Below are 20,744 nucleotides of genomic sequence, written 5' to 3'. Positions count from 1 at the left end.
CTGTCACTTTCTTCCTAGTTATAGAGTGCATTCGGAAAGTATTCAGACCCCTTGACTTTTCCCCCATTTTGTTACGTTACAACTGTCACGTCCTGACCATAGTTCTTATGTGTTTTGCTTGTTTAGTGTTGGTCAGGACGTGAGCTGGGTGGGAATTCTATGTTGTGTGTCTAGTGCGTCTGTTTCTGTGTTCAGCCTAATATGGTTCTCAATCAGAGACAGCTGTCAATCGTTGTCCCTGATTGAGAATCATATATAGGTGGCTTGTTTTGTGTTGGGGATTGTGGGTGGTTGTTTCCTGTCTCTGTGTTTGTGTTCTGCACCAGATAGGACTGTCTCGGCTTTCACGTTTTGTTATTTTGTTATTTGTGAATGTTCACCGTTTATCGTCTGATTAAACATGTTGAACACTAACTGCGCTGCCTTTTGGTCCTCTCCTTCATCCCAGGAAGAAAGCCGTTACAACAACCTTAATCTAAAATTGATTAAATAGTTTTTTTTCTTCATCAATCTACACCACAATACCCGATTATGACAAAGCAAAAACAGTATTTTTAAATCTTTGCAAAATAAATACTGAAATATTACATTTACATAATTATTCAGACCCTTTACTCAGTACTGTCACGTTCTGACCTTAGTTCCTTTTTTATGTCTTTATTTTAGTTTGGTCAGGGCGTGAGTTGGGGTGGGCATTCTATGTTGTTTTTCTATGTTTTGTTCTGTATTTATATTTCTATGTGTTTGGCCTAGTATGGTTCTCAATCAGAGGCAGGTGTCAGTCGTTGTCTCTGATTGGGAGCCATATTTAGGTAGCCTGTTTTCTATTGTGTTTTGTGGGTGATTGTTTCCTGTGTTAGTGTTTGCACCATACGGGACTGTTTCGGTTTTCATTTATTCTCTTGTTCTTTTGTATTCATTCTCGATTAAATGGTATTATGGATACGTACCACGCTGCATTTTGGTCCTCCTCTCCTTCCACCAACGAAAGCCGTTACAAGTACTTTGTTAAAGCACCTTTGGCAGCGATTACAATCTTGAGTCTTCTAGTCTTCTTGGGTATGACGCTACAAGCATGACACACCTGTATTTGGGGAGTTTCTCCAAATCTTCTCTGCAGATCCTCTCAAGCTCTGTCAGGTTGAATGGGGGGGGGGGGGGGGCATCGCTGCACAGCTATTTTCTGGTCTCTCCAGAGATATTCAATCGGGTTCAAGTCCGGGCTCTGGCTGGGCCACTCAAGGACATTCAAAGACCTGTCCCAAAGCCACTCCTGCATTGTATTGGCTGTGTGCTTAGGGTCGTTGTCCTGTTGGAAGGTGAACCTTCACCCCAGTCTGAGGTCCTGAGCACTTTGGAGCAGGTTTTCATCAAGGATCACTCTGTACTTTGCTTCGTTCATCTTTACCTCGATCCTGACTAGTCTCTCAGTCCCTTCCGCTGAAAACATCCCCACAGCATGATGCTGCCACCACCATGCTTCACCGTAGGGATGGTGCCAGGTTTCCTCCAGACGTGACGCTTGGCATTCAGGCCAAAGAGTTCAATCTTGGTATCATCAGACCAGAGAATCTTGTTTCTCATGGTCTGAGAGTCCTTTAGGCGCTTTTTAGCTAACTCCAAGTGGGCTGTCATGTGCCTTTTACTGAGGAATGGCTTTCATCTGGCTACTCTACCATAAAGGCCTGATTGATAGAGTGCTGCAGAGAGGGTTGTCCTTCTGGAAGGTATTCCCCTCTCCACAGAGGAACTCTAGACCTCTGTCAGAGTGACCATCGGGTTCTTGGTAACCTCCCTGACCAAGGCCCTTTCACCCCTGATTACTCAGTTTGGCCGGGCGGCCAGCTCTAGGAAAAGTCATAGTGGTTCCAAACTTCTTCCATTTAAGAGTGATGGAAGCCACTGTGTCGTTGGGGACCTTCAATGCTGCAGAATATGTTTGGTACCCTTCCCCAGATCTGTGCCTCTACACAATCATGTCTCGAAGCTCTACGGACAATTCCTTTGACCTCATGGTATGGTTTTTGCTCTGACATGCACTGTCATCTGTGGGACCTTATATAGACATGTGTGTGCCTTTCCAAATCATGTCCAATCAATTGAATTTACCACAGGTGGACTCCAACCAAATTGTAGAAACGTCTCAAGGATGATCAATGGAAACAGGATGCACCTGAGCTCAATATCGAATCTCATAGCAAAGGGTCTGAATACTTATGTAAAAAAGGTATTTTCTGTTTTCCCTTTGGCATTATGGAGTATTGTGTGTAGATTGATGAGGACAATTTTTTATTTCATCCATTTTATAATAAGGCTGTAACGTAACAAAATGTGAAAAGCGTCAAGCGTCTGAATACTTTCGGAATTCACTGTATGTACATACCTTAATTACCTCGTACTCCCTTGCACATCAACTCTGTACTGACATTATTATTACATGTTTTATTTTTCTATTATTTCTCCATTTTATTTTTCTCTACATTTTTCTATTTTGTTGTTAGTGAACAGCTGTTGTTTACGAAGCATGTTACAATTAAAATTTGATTGAGGCACAGATCTAGGATTCATTCTCAGTACTGGATAGATGGACCTATTACCTAAAAGTCATACCCGGCATATTTTTCTTATATTTTATATTGGTTCACCGATAGATGGCGCCATCACAGAGTCTATGGACCTTTTCCACCAGAGCAGGACGTCTTGCTGTCAGATCCGGAGCTGTTGTTGACTATATACAAATCTGACCAGGAACTCTTGCTGTTAGTTACTTGACTCAGTGAGTATGAATTTACACCTAAAAAATACGACGTACATGATTGTTCTACCAAAATCACATAGCTAGATGTGTTGAGAATAAAACGTGATTGTAATGTGTTTGTGTATCTAAGCATGTGAGAGCAAACTCGGCATCTCTGTCCTTGCCGACCCCCGGTTTACCGAGGTAAAATGAGTTAATATTGAATATTCGTTTTTTATTCTCAATCGGGAAGATGGACAGAAATCCACGGGTTTTTTGTTGTAGAAATGTATTTTTATTTATTTATTTTTATTACTTTTATTACTTTCAATCTTCAATAGCTCTTACAGAAAGCGTGCCATGACTATGAAAATTATACTGTATATTCTGAATCAGGGAGGATAGAGAAATCATATTTTTTTGTATTTGTTTTTTTTAAATTGTGTTTGTTGATTATTTTACTCCCTACAGAATTCCATCAGTATAATGGGAACCTGCTAACACTATCTGTTGTTGGAGCAAATCATTAAGGAGAGCTGAGCATTAAATATAAATAGGTCAAGTTGCCAGGCTGAAGTAGCAAGGACATGCACATTAAGAGGCTATAAGATGAGGCTATAGGCTATACTCTATACTCTAGGCTATACTCTCCCAGGCTATACTCTATTTTTGAAAGAGTACATTAACCAAGACCACACGTACATTTATGACAGCTGGACGTACTATGGTCAGCAGGATACAGGAAGAAAGATGGAAGCAAGATAACTGATGACTAACACGTAAAACATAAGTTTAGTTTCGTTTTTTTTTTTTTTTTTTTTACAGGGACAGTACACATTAATCAACGTTTCAGTAAAAGTGCCGGTTTTAGCCAGCCGGCTAATTTTCAACCGCAGTCCCTGGGCAGGTTAAGCATGCAATGCATAGATTATTTTAGGACGTGAAAAGGGTTCTGTCATCGTTATAACCTAACCAAAAGCAAATATGAGCGTTAGTGGGCGTGAACAAGCAAGCTCTGAGATGGAAAGATTAATGATGGAGAAAGGTCAAGGGAAGCTATTTTCATATAGAGGGAGGGGACTCTATACGTTATGCAAAGACAGAATCCTATAAAGGCAGGACTCTGTAATATGAGAATTTAGTCTCTTTCCATGGAGGGGCTCGGTGCTGTTATAGGGTCCTTCCATGGAAGGGCTCAGCTTTGCTACTTTGTATTAAAGTCTATATTGAATTCTCAAGTTCTTGTAAGAGTGTTATATTTCTGAGACGATTCTCCACGACACTGTCTTTAACCATGTCACATGTAAACCTCACAATATATTGACCGTTGTCATAGTATCTGCCTCTCTGTCACTTTCTGTTACCCTCAAATAATCCTTCAGAACTACTCCCACCACTCTTCATATTGCTGAGATGGAACTAACTGGTATGAAGCTGCCAACGGCTACCTGATCAAAAGTTCAGGTTGCAGAGTAGAGATTAAATTATTTTGCAACGCTCAGATAAGCAATCAGTGTTGGGGTCAGAGGTTGTTAGAATGTTGGGAAACCTGTTCCTTTAACTTATTCCTCCTAGAGTCTGCCCCTTGGCTTGGCAGGTATGGTATGTTGTTGACATGTAATTGGGAGGAATTGCCTCAATAGTGAGAGGTTGTGATAATGGTTTGTTACTTGTTTTCAAAGTGTTGGGTGTCAGATACTTTAGGCCATCTGCAATTATTTTGAAGGTTTGATCAACTTTGAAGAAAGAAAGAAATAAAGGAAGAAAGAATAGTATGGAGTGACTGTGTGTGTTTCTCTGTTCCAGTTGAGTACTTCTGCAGAAGAGACGGAACATCTGGATGATCATGGATGAATTCACTCCTTTAGACTGTCTGCTACCTACAGGTACTGTATTCTCTCTCCCTCTCTCTCTCTGACAGACACACTTAAAAAATGATATATATATTTCACCTTTATTTAACCAGGTAGGCTAGTTGAGAAGAAGTTCTCATTTACAACTGCGACCTGGCCAAGATAAAGCAAAGAAGTTCGTCACATATACCAACACAGAGTTACACATGGAATAAACAAACATACCGTCAATAATACAGTAGAAAATAAGTATATATGCAGTGTGTGCAAATGAGGTGAGATAAGGGAGGTAAGGCAATAAATAGGCCATAGTGGTGAGGTAATTACGATATACCAATTAAACACTGGAGTAATAGATGTGCAGAAGATGAATGTGCAAGTAGAGATATTGGGGTGCAAAGGAGCAAAATAAATACAGTATGGGGATGAGGTAGTTGGATGGGCTATTTACAGATGGGCTATGTACAGGTGCAATGATCTGTGAGCTGCTCTGACAGCTGGTGCTTGAAGTTAGTGAGGGAGATATGAGTCTCCAGCTTCAGTGATTTTTGCAGTTCATTCCAGTCATTGGCAGCAGAGAACTGGAAGGAAAGGCGGCCAAAGAGGAATTGGCTTTGGGGGTGACCAGTGAGATATACCTGCTGGAGCGCGTGCTACCGGTGGGTGCTGCTATGGTAACCAGTGAGCTGAGATAAGGCGGTGCTTTACCTAGCAAAGACTTGTAGATAACCTGGAGCCAGTGGGTTTGGTGACAAATATGAAGCGAGGGCCAGCCAACGAGAGCATACAGGTCGCAGTGGTGGGTAGTATATGGGGCTTTGGTGACAAAACGGATGGCACTGTGATAGACTGCATCCAATTTGTTGAGTAGAGTGTTGGAGGCTATTTTGTAAATGACATCGCCGAAGTTGAGGATCGGTAGGATGGTCAGTTTTACGAGGGTATGTTTGGCAGCATGAGTGAAGGATGCTTTGTTGTGAAATAGGAAGCCAATTCTAGATTTAATTTTGGATTGGAGATGCTTAATGTGGGTCTGGAAGGAGAGTTTACAGTCTAACCAGACACCTAGGTATTTGTAGTTGTCCACATATTCTAAGTCAGAACCATCCAGAGTAGTGATGCTGGACGGGTGGGCAGGTGCAGGCAGCAATCCTTTGAAGAGCATGCATTTAGTTTTGCTTGCATTTAAGAGCAGTTAGAGGCCACGGAAGGAGAGTTGTATGGCATTGAAGCTCGTCCAAAGAAGGGCCAGAAGTATACAGAATGGTGTCATCTGCGTAGAGGTGGATCAGAGAATCACCAGCAGCAAGAACGACATCATTGATGTATACAGAGAAGAGACTCGGCCCGAGAATTTAACCCTGTGGCACCCCCATAGAGACTGCTAGAGGTCCGGACAACAGGCCCTCCGATTTGACACACTGAACTCTATCTGAGAAGTAGTTGGTGAACCAAGTGATGCAGTCATTTGAGAAACCAAGGCTGTTGAGTCTGCCGATAAGAATGTGGTGATTGACAGAGTTGAAAGCCTTGGCCAGGTCAATGAATACAGCTGCACAGTAATGTCTCTTATCAATGGCGGTTATGATATCGTTTACAACCTTGAGCGTGGCTGAGGTGCACCCATGACCAGCTCTGAAACCAGATTGCATAGCGGAGAAGGTACGGTGGGATTCGAAATGGTTGGTAATCTGTTTGTTAACTTGGCTTTCGAAGACCTTAGAAATGCAGGGTAGGATAGATATAGGTCTGTAGCAGTTTGGGTCTAGAGTGTCTCCCCCTTTGAAGAGGTGGATGACCGCGGCAGCTTTCCAATCTTTGGGGATCTCAGACGATACGAAAGAGAGGTTGAACAGGCTAGTAATAGGGGTTGCAACAATTTCGGCAGATAATTTTAGAAAGAGAGGGTCCAGATTGTCTAGCCGGCTGATTTGTAGGAGTCCAGATTTTGTAGCTCTTTCAGAACATCAGCTATCTGGATTTGGGTGAAGGAGATATGGTGGGGGCTTGGGCTAGTTGCTGTGGGGGGTGCAGGGCAGTTGACCGGGGTAGGGGTAGCCAGGTGGAAAGCATGGCCAGCCGTAGAAAAATGCTTATTGAAATTCTCAATTATCGTGGATTTATCGGTGGTGACAGTGTTTCCTACCCTGAGTGCAGTGGGCAGCTAGCCTTAGCTTTCCTAACTGCCTGTGTATTTTGGTTCCTAACTTCCCTGAAAAGTTGCATATCACGGTGGCTATTTGATGCTAATGCAGTACGCCACAGGATGTTTTTGTGCTGGTAAAGGGCAGTCAGGTCTGGAGTGAACACAGGCACATACAGGAGTTTTTCACTGCATAATGCAGTCATTCAGTTTTTCCTCTTAGTTGTGGGCTATGTTGGGCATCATGCATTGAAGTAGCCTATCTAAACAATTCAGTGATTTGACCTGCAGATATATTGTAGTAGATAACATAGAAAACTAACTCCTAAGACAATTCACAGTAGCCAAACTATTGTCCCTATTACAGTAAGTGGGACTGAGTGTCTGAGTTGTTTAAACACCTCCAGCCCCTAGAGTTTTCCTGGGTATTTACAGAGAGCAGAGCTCAAGGCAAAACAAGAGACACGCATCTATTAACATTGTCTGGAATAACTCTGACTTTAAGGGTCCTGCACTTAACAGAGGGCTAAAATATCGCTGCTTTATTCCCCCTGTAGTTTACACACATTCTATCCTTCCTTATCCCACTCTCTTTCTGTCTTGGTTATGAAATTCAGAAGAGGGAGGAAAAGAGGGGCGATGAATTCATGAGACACTCCTAAATCACTGTTATCTACTGTTAATACACTGCCTAGATGTGGGCGCGCGTGTGTGTGTTTACGCGCACTCGCTGTGCAAGTGAGTGCAGGCAAATTTGTTCTGAAACAGGCTTTTCATTCTGCTATATGGCTCTATATCAGTGATGTTCAATTTCAGGAAAGGACCATATCTGATAATAATTTTTATTGAAGACATAATACCATTTTCCAGACATCTGAGTGTGTTGGACATGTTGTTTGTGCTTGTAGAGAAAACTCACAGGTTTTGTATTATCTCTTCTCCCCTCTCTCACTTTCTTGATCTCCCCCTCACCATTTCTCCGTTCCACTTATGAGTCAGACTCTTCTAACATAAGACTAGCTTAGTCCTGAGTGATTCATCGAAATGCTGGTTATTTTTAGTTTTTTAAACATCTAATTGACCTATCTAGGTTCAATTATTTGAATTCCATTTTGTTTGTTATTTTTCTTCTGTGAACCCAATGTGCACGTCGCAGTTTCTCCAGAGATAAATCAGATCCAGACTGAACTTTGCGATGTAGTAGGGAGTTGTAGTTTCCAACTGGCCAATATTCTACCATAATCCATTGCACATCTACTTGTCCACTCTGTGTTTCTTTTACGTCTGCTACAGAAGAGGAAAGAATGCGTGATGGTGAGGCGATATAGAGAGAAGAGCTGTTGCTTTGCAAGTTATCTCTACCTGAAAATACGTTATCTAAGTGACTCATGGTTGGTATTCAGCAGTCATAAAAATGCCTTATTGATTTTGAAGAACTACAAAACAGTGATTGTTTCAGACAGCATAGGCGGCAGCTCTATAGAGATGAGGACTTGGAATTAAATAATAAAGTCATCAAATTAAACAAATGTAAAATACACAACTGAAATATTTTATTCAAGTCAAATAATGTGAATAAATTGTTAATAATTGATAAGCAGTAATGGGCAGTCACTACCATCGTGGGACTTTTATTAATTAAAAATAATCGAAATCAAAAAACTTTTTTAGTAATCTAACCGAAGCAGACCTAAAAAAAACACTAATCGCTCAGCACTAGACTAGCGCTACATATTTATTACACGTAGGTATTCCATGGGGTGTATTAGGATCATATTATGAGTCCAGCATGCTAATTTATTAGGAGAATGTTCCATTGAATTTTAATGAACACAAATTCCCTTAGCACAGTCATTTGGGTTATATGATAATGTGTAAGTGACAGACGGCTATCTGCAATAAGACACTAAATGAGAGTTGATGAAAACAGCTTGGCTCTCTTGCTGTCAACAGATCCTCATTAAGAGGAGACATCAAAGTGTATAGACTGTCAGACTCGATTGACAGATAACTGACAGAGAGAGAGAGGGACTTCCTCAACCATAGTAGCTGACTATTGTTGTACCAGCGCCCATTTAAGTCCTTGAAATAACTATTCCAACTTTTTCAAAGTGTTTAAAAAATATATAAAAACACAGAACATAACAGTGCGTACGACTGAAAAAACAGCAACAACTGTCGGCAGTACCAAAACTTCAACGGTCATTGAAAACATCCTCTCAACAGAAAGTACAAGTTTCCTTTGTTAAAATGATGGTAGTTCTTGAAATGACATTAGTCAAGAGATGTTAGTGTAATAAAACTGCAAGGTATTTAAAAGCCTGTCACCAATAGACACCAATACATTACCTCCCAAAACAGTCTTTCATGGTCCACTCCCCATTGGTAAAGATGGCACCCAGTTGGTTGACTAGGCATATACACACATACACTACATGACCAAAGTATGTGGGCGGCTGCTCGTTGAACATCTCCTTCCAAAATCATGGGCATTAATATGGAGTCGGTCCCCCCTTTTGCTGCTATAACAACCTCCACTCTTCTGGGAAGGCTTTGCACTAGATGTATGAACATTGCTGCAGGAACTTGCTTCCATTCAGCCTAAAGAGCATTAGTGAGGTCGGGCACTGATGTTGGGTGATCAGGCCTGGCTCGCAGTGGGCGTTCCAATTCATCACAATGTGTTCGATGGGGTTGAGGTCAGGGCTTGTGCAGACCAGTCAAGTTCTTCCACACCGATCTCGACAAACTATTTCTGTATGGACCTCGCTTTGTGCACAGGGGCATTGCAATGCTGAAACAGGAAAGGACCGTCTCCAAACTGTTGCCACAAAGTTGGAAGCACAGAATCATCTAGAATGTCATTGTATGCTGTAACGTTAAGATTTCCCTTCACTGGAACTAAGAGGTCAAGCCCAAACCATGAAAACCAGCCCCAGACCATTATTCCTCCTCCACCAAACTTTACAGTTGGCACTATGCATTAGGGCAGGTACCGTTCTCCTGGCAACCGCCAAACGCAGATTCGTCCATCTGCCAGATGGTGAAGCGTGATTCATCACTCCAGAAAACGCGTTTCCACTGCTCCAGAGTCCAATGGCGGTGAGCTTTACACCACTCTAGTTGACGCTTGCCATTGCACATGGTGATCTTAGGCTTGTGTTCAGCTGCTCTGCCATGGAAACACATTTAATGAAGCTCCTGATTAACAGTTCTTGTGCTGACGTTGCTTCCAGAGGCAGTTTGGAACTCGGAAGTGAGTGTTGCAACCGAGTACAGACTATTTTTACGCGCCACGCGCTTCAGCACTCTGCGGTCCCATTCTGTGAGCTTGTGTGGCCAACCACTTCGCGGCTGAACCGTTGTTGCTCCTAGACGTTTCCACTTCACAATAATAGCACTTACAGTTGACCGGGGCAGCTCTAGCAGGACAGAAATTTGACGAACTGACTTGTTGGGAAGGTGGCATCCTATGACAGATCCACGTTGAAAGTCACTGAGCTCTTCAGTAAGCCATTGTACTGCCAATATTTGTCTATGGAGATTGCATGGCTGTGTCAGCATTGGATGTGGCATTGGGTGTGGCTGAAATAGCCAAATCCACTCATTTGAAGGGGTGTCCACATACTTTTGTATATGTAGTGTATAAATACAAAGTTGTATCCTCACCTTTCGCCAGGCTTTGTATCTGATCTCCTCACCACCGAGAATGTAAAAATCTCTAACTGCCTCCTATGAAAACGGAGAAAGCATCATTAGTATAGTAACAGATTTGTTATAACGCATCAGCACAAAAGATTGATGAGTTATTAATACAAATTATGTTATGATGAATATGGAGTTGTTTTAAAGGTATTACAAATGTTCAATTTACAGATAGCTATTTTTTTCTGGCCAGTGTTGTTCCCAGTGCAGTAGACCTCCTTAGTCTTGTTGCCAGAGCAGACGACACTGGTGGTCTTGTTGCCTTGGCAGTAGTCACCGATCTTCTTGTTGCCAGGGCAGTAGACACTGGTCTACTGAGAGAAGTGCCATGGCGCCCGCAGTGCAATTTAGAAGTAGCCCACCAATACATTTTCACCCACGACATCGTTTTCAGCGTAGCCTAATTTCGTCTGAAAACCACGAACTTGGCAACACTGCACATAAGAGTATAGCAAGATGGCTGCGTCCCATGAGAGATGAAAACTTGGGGCGCCTCTCGACACCTAGGTCAGGGGAGAACTGCAAGTCCGCTGGAGCGAAACATACAGTACGTCTCTCTATCTTGCAGGGTAAGCGTGGTTCCCAAACTTGAAGGCTAAAACCGTGAGGGACCCGGTGGACAGACAAGTCACACAGACAACTAAGACAAACCCTCAGTGCCGCAATACAGTACTGGTCAACCAAACCGAGTATCTCCCAGGTTGGTACACTGTCACAAGTAATCAAAACAAGGACAAAACCCAAACGAGATGGCACAAGCCAAACCGAGTGGGGGGACAGCATAGCACCCAGATGGAGAGGCTAGCTTCTCCAAGCTATTGAATAGCAGCGGGTATACTTCTGCGCTTCTACACTACATAGAGCTTTTACCAAGTAAATCCTCTTCTTCTTAAGTTTCTATCGGCGGATTGCAACCAACTGACAGGTGCATACACGGCCACCTACTATACTAGAGTGCAAGGCCAGTCACGACCTATCTTATAACAGGGGTTCCCAGATGTTTTCACTAGGGGCCCCCCTTTTAGCATTGGGGAATATCCCGCGTGCCACGTCTATTTCTATGAGCAGAAGCACTGTTCATGACACAAACTGTTCACATCCCTCTTGTTGGCGGAGAGAATTTTGCAGATGTCAAGCTTATTTCCAGCAATTCTACACATTTTGTCATGGGGGGTGCAAATAACATTTTACAATTTTAAAGCACATTTTCTTGTAATTCTGTACATGTTTTCATGTCTAATGTGTATTCATGTGATATTTGAGTGACAAAAAAATTACAACAATATCGGCAAAAAAACGAAATAAAAAACTGATCTATACCACTAACTCTGAATTTCTAATAAAAATAAAATAATTTCCTACAAACCTCACTACTCCCATCACTCCCACCCAAAATACCACCCACTCCCCATTCCAGTGCAACCTCTGACCCTGTCAAACTTCTCCCTTTGTTCCCTTTGTTCAACCGTTTCCTCTGTCATACAGCCATTACTCATTCCAGTACCATGTTTCCCTATCAATTTCAAAGAGGAATTCAATCCCATATGCCCTATTCTCATCCTAGATAACATAACTTCCTCCCTTCTGCTCCCATTATATGACACTATCCTGCGTTCAGATTTCCTTGTAAGAAAATCCTCTCTGGAATGAGCCGAGAAAAGGAAGAGGTGGACTTCTTCTTCTGTGGTTTTTATATGGCAGTTGGCAACCAACTTTAAGGTACCGCCACTAACTGGACTGGAGTGTGGACCAGAGAAAGTGAAAGTCTAAATCCTACCCAATATTCTCATCTCCCTAAGGAAACGAAGTACATAATAAAATACTACATCCCTTGAAGATTTCCCCAGCAGTTCACTTAATCCTTGCTCTTTGACCCCACTCTTCAAATCTAATAACAATCACTCGCTTTCCCTCCCATATTTCTGGCACTGAAATAGAACGTGTTCCACTGTCTCCATCTCCTCCTGACAATGATCACACCTCCCAGTCAGATGTTTCCCCACCAATTTCAATGTACTATTGAGCCTTGTGTGTCCCAGTCTCAGCCTTGTGACTACACTTTCCTCCCTTCTCTCTCGGCCTGAGGACCTCCCTGCCCCCACCTTTTCCTGGATCTTATACAGGTGTCTTCCCTTTCCCACAACTCTTGCCATTTGTTTTTAACCACTGTTTTTATTAACCCCTTGGCTTCTACTTCACTGATTTAACAGTTCTATCTCAACATTAAGATGTTTAAGAGGAGGATTTTTATTTATTTAATCAATTTTAGAATAAGACTGTAACCTAACAAAATGTGGAAAAAGTCAAGTGGTCTGAATACTTTCCGAAGGCGCTATATATAGCATTTTCAACACCATTCTATATCTGCCTCTCACTTCATTCCTGACAAGCAAAGCATCATATTCAATATTTTCTTTCCTTTGACAACTACTCTGACACTAATATGGTCCGCCCATGTCATTCAAGTGTCAAACCAGACACCCAGGAACCTAAACACCTTTCTCTCCTGATTCCTTCCATACAGCTTCAAGTACATTTCCTCCCCAACCTTCCTTCTAGAAAAATACACAGTCTGTGTTTTCTCAATTGAGAACTTGAAGCCCCACCTGAGGGACCACTGCTCAACTTCACTAATCGCTTCATGAACTCTTCTGGCTGTATGGATAATATTTCTCCCTCTCTTCCACAGTGCCCCATCATCTGCAAACAATGACATCCCAATATCAGATCTCAACTGGGAGAATACATTGTCAGTGATAATGAAGAATAACAAAGGACTAATGACACTTCCCTGGGGGGTACCATTATCTACCTCATAGCTTTCTGACATAAAGCTTTCCACCCTCACTTGTATTGATCGCCCAAAAATGTAATCCTTTATCCAGTTATAAGCCCTTCCTCCAACCCCCATGATATTCAGCTTGATAAGTAGGCCTGCCTTCCACATCATATCATAGGCCATCTCTACATTGAAGAAAACGGCTACCACCACCTCCTTATTTATCTGTCCTAATGATCCTCCTTACTACTACTTGTGCTTGTTTATACTGTATCAGGTGCTGGTAATTATGAGACCTTTTCATCATTCTGAAAGCCCTGTTCGTACACATCACTGCTTCTCTACAGTCTTTAGTCCACTACGGACCCAAACCCGGGTCTGTAGAGACGCTTCTAACACTGCGAATCAGTGCCTCATACCGCTGCACTACTCGGGAGGCCCTCGAATGTAGGCATTTTTGTAGAGAATGCTAGCTAACTAGCTACCGGTGGTTTGTACTAATTATATAGCCATGCACATCGTAGTCAAAATTGTGCACTATTGCCACCTGCTGGAGTGCAGTGCAACGGAGTCTACTGCATATTGTGATACCTCTTGATGTACTGTGAGTCATTATGGAAGGAGAAGGGGAAAGGGGATACCTAGTTAGTTGCACAACTGATTGCATTCAACCAAAATGAGCTGTCTGATGCAAGCATTTGATATCTCTAAAACATTTAAATGATTTCATTCTCTTGTTGTAAAATGGAGCCCAAAAGGCAAATAGTTGTGACTTTCATCCCACACCCAACTGTAGGTAATGTTCAACCTCGTTTCTGTTTCATCTCCTAACCAAAGCGTATTTTGATTCCTCTCTGGCTCATCCTCATTGTGGTTAAAACTATTAAAACAACAAGAACACTTTGAGTGTTAAAGTAGAATTTGATTTCTCTCAGAGCTGTTGTGGAAGGAAGAGCAGTTTATGGCCTTACAGCCTTACAGTACCTTTCCGAAGTAAACCTTCATTTCTGTTTCAGAATAGATCTGGTATTGTGTAACAAATGCAAGTAATTATCTCCCTGCCTCCCTACAGGCACACAGAAAATATGTCTGATCATTCTCAACCAGCCTTTGGAAAAAGACTGTCTTCACACACTCTGGAGTAAAGGTATCCATCTTGTAGCTTTTATATTCATTAGTGTTGGACACCAACATTGATCATTCATATGATACCAATAATATAGTTATTTCTTTCCTCTTAGCTTACACTATTGTGAAATAAAGCATACATGTCCGTTGCACAAAACTCTTTCTCAGACCTTCTGCAGGCTATCAAGTCAGCATACTTAATTGCCCTGCTGATGGCCCATCAGAGGTGGATGATTTGAGATTGGTTTGCTTCCAGAATATTCACACCTGGCCGTTTGGCCAATTAGCAGTTGTCTGGACTCAGCAGAGCTGTGGGGGTGAATACTGAAGTGAACATTTACACCGTCTTTATTGGTATCTTGATATTTCTTGGTATCTTTCCACATCAGTGCTCATCACTACTAATAATCAAATTCTAAAATGTATCCTTTAGTGTAAAGTTAAGACAGCATTGTTATGTCTGTACTAATATGGTATTGGCTGTCTCTAAGCCAACCCTCCTCTTGGAGTGCTACAGGCTGTTTCTCCAGCTCACAACTTTTTGTTGGGGGTTTTGAATCTCTGCTTGAGAGTGGGGAAGTTCCTATAGAAAAGGGCACTACATTCCTTATCACGGTGTGTTTGCTAGTACACACACGCTTGTGACACACGTGTGTTTAAAACAGAATATCTCTCTCTGCTGAATGCATTGGTTATTTTAAACAAGGTGCTTAGAGAATGCTACTATTGCTCCCATGCAGTCTTTCCCCATGACACAAAAACAGACTCCTTAAAGCCACAGGTTCAATTTGAATAACATTAATAAATTGTGAAATTTGCAAACGGAATGCTTCAAATTCCCAAAAATACGAATAACATTAGAAGTTGGACCTGGGGACCGCATATTTTGTTTTTGGGTAAAACTAGAAAGGAGTTTTTTTATTACTATTGTTACACATGCATTATGTTTGGGAGAAATATGAAATAAAAGCAAAAAGTTGTTTGCACACAAAACAGGCATATACATCTCAGCAAGATTCGTCCACCTCTTTCAGCTAAGCAAGGTCTCTCTCTCTGTAGCTCTCCTGCGGGCGTGTGCAGATGGTGCGGCCAACCACCTGTATGACATCACCGCTGGACAACAAGACAGGTACAAGTAGCCACTGTGTGTGTGTTTGAATATTTTTGTCCTTCCTAAAGGACAGATTGTGTGCAAACCTGTCATCAAGGCAAAGGGTGGCTATTTTGAAGAATCTCAAATATTTGATTTGATTTGTTTAACACTTTTTTTTGGTTAATACATGATTCCATATGTGTTATTTCATAGTTTTGATGTCTTCACTATTATTCTACAATGTAGAAAATAGTAAAAATAAAGAAAAACCCTGGAATGGGTAGGTGTGTCCAAACTTTTGACTGGTACTGTATATATATATTTTTATATACACAGCATGACCAAAAGTATGTGGACACCTGCTCGTTGAACATCTCATTCCAAATCATTGGCATTAATATAGAGTTGGTCCCCCCTTTTCTGCTATAACAGCCTCCACTCTTCTGGGAAGGCTTTCCACTTGATGTTGGAACATTGCTGCGGGGACTTGCTTCCATTCAGCCACGCGCATTAGTGAGGTCGGGCACTGATGTTGGGTGATTAGGCCTGGCTCACAGTCGGCGTTCCAATTCATCCCAAAGGTGTTCGATGGGGTTGAGGTCAGGGCTCTGTGCAGGCCAGTCAAGTTCTTCCACACCTATCTCGACAAACCATTTCTGTATGGACCTAGCTTTGTGCACAAGGGCATTGTCATGCTGAAACAGGAAAGGTCCTTCCCAAAACTGTTGCCACGAAGTTGGAAGCACAGAATCGTCTAGAATGTCATTGTATGCTGTAGCGTTAAGATTTCCCTTCACTAGAACTGAGGCCTACCCCGAACCATGAAAAACAGCCCCAGACCATTATTCCTCCTCCACCAAACTTTACAGTTGGCACTATGCATTCGGGCAGGTAGCCCTCTCCTGGAATCTGCCAAACCCAGATTTGTCTGTCGGACTTCCAGATGGTGAAGCGTGATTCATCACTCCAGAGAACACGTTTCCTCTGCTCCAGAGTCCAATGGCGGCGAGCTATACACCACTCCAGCCGCGCTTGGCTGCTCGGCCATGGAAACCCATTTCATGAAGCTCCCGATGAACAATTCTTGTGCTGACGTTGCTTCCAGAGGCAGTTTGGAACTCAGTAGAGAGTGTTGCAACCGAAGACAGACAATTTTTACGCGCTACTGACTTCAGCACTTGGAGGTCCTGTTCTGTGAGCTTTTGTGGCTTACCACTTTGCGGCTAAGCCGTTGTTGCTCCTAGACGTTACTTCACAATAACATCGCTTATAGTTGACCGGGGCAGCTCTAGCAGGGCAGAAATTTGACGAACTGACTTGTTGGAAAGGTGGCAGCTATGGAGATTGCATGGCTCTGTGCTCGATTTAATACACCTGTCAGCAACGGGTGTGGCTGAAATAGCCGAAACCACAAATTTGAAGGGTTGTCCACATACTTTTCTGTATATATATACGGACCCCCATATTTCCCAAACTGACACTTTCCCAAATCCTCTTTCTCTCTTTATTTTTCTTGTTCTCTCATCTAGTTTTCTTCCAGACTACATCAGTGGGGACTTTGATTCTATTACTGCAGAGGTCAAAGCTTTCTACACAGAGAAGGTGACACACACACACACACACACACACACACACACACACACACACACACACACACACACACAGTGTACGATTGTGTTCAGAGCCCAGGGTACATAAGTGTTTACTGTTTGAAATGGAGATGACACCCTGAGTGTTTGAGAGACGAGGAGTAGGCACCCAGCCATGATGACTCAGCCATGATGAGTCATGTAAATAGCAGCGTTCTCTGTCATCTAGGAGAATGAGCCCAGTTTAACACTGATCAGCCATTATTCACTGTATGCATTACATTATGGTAGTGATATTAGAGGTACATCGCTCTGGTTCTTTACACCCACAGGACTCTGGTCCTTCTAATCAGAGACTGTCTTAGACCTGGACAACTGGCCAATCACTGTAGAGAAAAGAAAACCAATAAAAAACACACGACCTTCCAGTATCTACCTGCATTATGTTATGGTAATGTAATAGAGAATAGGGTTGGATTTATTCTAATACTACTCAGAGAATCACAAGCTATGGTAATGTTAGAGAATGGGGTTGGATTTATGGATTATTATTATTTTCAAACAGTCCATTTAAATTTTCCAACTGGGCTACACACTTGGGGGAGGTTTTTTTCTCGCCTGAGTAGCCTCAGTTCATTGCCAAAAATAAAATTAAACCATCTAGGGTTCAGCGAAATAACAACACAATGTCAAATACAGTAGCCTAGTCAAATAATTAACATCCAATCACATTAACCACTACTCTCTCGCAGGCATTCCACTAATGGTTGTCGTGGAATATCTAATCAAAAGGAAGAGAGAGTGCAGATTCTTTCAAACACTTTATCATAGGATTTGCAAAAATGGTGTATCAACTACTCACTCAACATTGCATAGTTGAAAAGCTCAACAAACTGTGCCGGTTCAATGCTTGTGTAGAGAAAATACATACAACCCCTTTCTGTATACGTGGCAGTCAGCAGATAATGTGTAAAAGGTAAATCATTGTCTGTGTAAACTTAAGATAGCACAAGGTTGATAGCCCGAGGGCTCAACCGTCTAACTGCATTCACAACAACAAACACTATATCGTACTCCTTTCTGCAAGGTTCCATACATGTGACTTTCTGTAGATAGTAAACCCACAGGATTTTACATGCTGCGTTTGCACCCAAACGTCTCTTAGCTGTAAGCCCAGTCTTATGACTAAGTCACACCAAGACAAGTTTGTATCAGGTTAGAAAAAACACTAGCATTTAACTTTTTAGGGGTAGGGGGCAGCATTTTCACTTTGGATGAATAGCGTGCCCAGAGTGAACTGCCTCCTACTCTGTCCCAGATGCTAATACATGCATATTATTATTACTATTGGATAGAAAACACTCTGAAGTTTCTAAAATTGTTTGAATGATGTCTGTGAGTATAACAGAACTCATATGGCAGGCGAAAACCTGAGAAAAATCCAACCAGGAAGTGGGATATCTGAGGTTGGTCGATTTTCAACTCATCGCCTATTGAATTCACAGTGGGATATGGATCTGTTTGCACTTCCTACGACTTCCACTAGATGTCAACAGTCTGTAGAACCTTGAATGAAGCTTCTACTGTGATGTGGAGCCGGATGAGAGGGGAATGAGTCAGTGGTCTGGCAGAGAGCCAGGTCCTGGTCACGCGCATTCCACATGATATTGACTTGCGTTCCATTACTTCTATAGACACAAAGGAATTCTCCGGTTGGAACGTTATTGAATATTTATGATAACAACATCCTAAAGATTGATTCTATACTTAGTTTGACAAGTTTATTCCACCTGTAATATAAAGTTTTCATCCGACGTTCGCCTGGGCCTGCACGAGCGTTTGGATATGTGTACTAAACGTGCTAACAAAAGTAGCTACTTGGACATACATAATGGACATTATCGAACAAAACAACAATTTATTGTGGAACTAGGATTCCTGGGAGTGCATTCTGATGAAGATCATCAAAGGTAAGGGAATATTTAGAATGTAATTTCGTATTTCTGATGACTCCAACATGGCAGAGAAATTTTGTTTCTATCTGAGCGCCGTCTCAGATTATTGCATGGTTTGCTTTTTCCGTAAAGTTTTAAAAAAATCTGACACAGCGGTTGCATTAAGAACAAGTGTATCTTTAATTCTATGTAAAACATGTATCTTTCATCAAAGTTTATGATGAGTATTTCTGTTATTTGACGTGGCTCTCTGCAATTTCTCCGGATATTTTGGAGGCATTTCTGAACATGGCACCAATGTAAACTGAGATTTTTGGATATAAATATGCACATTATCGAACAAAACATACATGTATTGTGTAACATGATGTCCTATGAGTGTCATCTGATGAAGATCATCAAAGGTTAGTGATTAATTTTATCTCTATTTCTGCTTTTTGTGACTTTTTGGCTGGGAAAATGGATGTGTGTTTTTTGGACTTGGCGGTGATCTAACATAATCATATGTTGTGTTTTCGCTGTAAAGCCTTTTTGAAATCGGACACGATGGGTAGATTAACAAGATGTTTATCTTTCATTTGCTGTATTGGACTTGTTAATGTGTGAAAGTTACATATTTCCCCCCCAAAATTTTGAATTTCCCGCGCTGCCTTTTCAGCGAAATGTTGTCGAGGGGTTCCGCGGAATGTGTGTCCTAGAAAGGTTAACAAGAGACTATTCTTTAAGCAGTAAAACATGGGATAGCATGACTATTTGTGTACTTTTCCATGACATGTCCTCCCTTTTGAGACTAAGTCTCAACCTAATAGAAAATTACTTACAAGCATTTCCATTAAACAAGCATTAACATGAGGGAAAATAAAATACTTTCTTACACTTAGTCCATTACAATTGTAAATTACCTCTGTTGTCATTGAGTTTCAGCCCTTCATATAGTGCAATTCATTCTCAGAAAGGGGAAAGAAACATGAATTCAAACATCAGTACATACTTTATCACCACACACAAGGCAATAGCTTCGTTGAGACTATCCATATTGCCACAGGGTCACCATGACGGTAGGCCCTTAACTCTACTTTGGGAGCACCATTTACAGAACCATGAGCATGGCCTATGGACATGCTGCACCATTAACTTAATGTTTTACCTCAGTGTTATGGATTATCATAGTCTTCATCAGACATGTAATCAGACATAGGAAATAAATCAGGTAAATAGGGTTCTGAGGTGTCTCCTTCAGGGGTCAGTAATGGCATGGCAAGAATAGTCTCAACGGCTTTTCTGCACAATGTCTTAACACAAGTTATAATAAGCATTATTGTAAAAAAAGATAACTAAGTCGTAAATCTACCAATTAAATATTGTGGCTCCCGTAACACCAAATAATGACTGAACCCATTTAAATGAATTCCAATCACCACTGAGCTCTTTCAGATGTTCCACTACAATGGTCAAGTTACCCTCACCCTAGGGTATGAATGTACAGCGATGGTCACGTCTTTGTCACTGTCACCCATCGTAAGGTTTATAAAATACATATTTGTATGAAAGACAGAACATACAGAGCTCCATGTACATTTGTGTAAATATATTAAATATGAATGTATATGATGAAATATTAGGTACGTACCTTTATGATTTATAGTTACCTGATTGAGATATATTAATTTGTTGTTAGTGTTACTTAGTTTTTGTCCCCCCCTCTTGCCCATTCATTGTACTGTGGTAAGTGTGTTAGGATAAAGGCAGGAAGTTGGGCCTT

The 20,744-nt window shown here is 41.6% G+C and overlaps 1 protein-coding gene across 2 annotated transcripts in view; it reads left to right on the top strand.

Annotated features, from left to right (window-relative positions):
* The first annotated feature begins 2,677 nt into the window (after positions 1 to 2,677).
* The window catches only part of tpk1 (thiamin pyrophosphokinase 1), a 78,240-nt gene continuing 60,173 nt past the window's right edge, over positions 2,678 to 20,744 (top strand). Inside the window, exons 1-5 of one of the 2 annotated variants that reach the window (XM_038972790.1) lie at positions 2,678 to 2,776; positions 4,544 to 4,623; positions 14,290 to 14,364; positions 15,405 to 15,474; positions 16,968 to 17,040. In XM_038972790.1, the coding sequence (XP_038828718.1) occupies positions 4,578 to 4,623; positions 14,290 to 14,364; positions 15,405 to 15,474; positions 16,968 to 17,040 (264 nt within the window). In that variant the 5' untranslated portion in view covers positions 2,678 to 2,776; positions 4,544 to 4,577. Of the gene's footprint in view, positions 2,777 to 2,922; positions 2,942 to 4,543; positions 4,624 to 14,289; positions 14,365 to 15,404; positions 15,475 to 16,967; positions 17,041 to 20,744 lie in introns of those variants that run through there. The other variant, XM_038972791.1, reaches the window with a different exon arrangement.

The sequence above is a fragment of the Salvelinus namaycush genome, chromosome 33 (assembly GCF_016432855.1).
Source record: "Salvelinus namaycush isolate Seneca chromosome 33, SaNama_1.0, whole genome shotgun sequence".
In the NCBI taxonomy this organism is placed as follows: Eukaryota; Metazoa; Chordata; class Actinopteri; order Salmoniformes; family Salmonidae; genus Salvelinus; species Salvelinus namaycush.
This window is presented reverse-complemented; position numbering and strand designations above follow the sequence as displayed.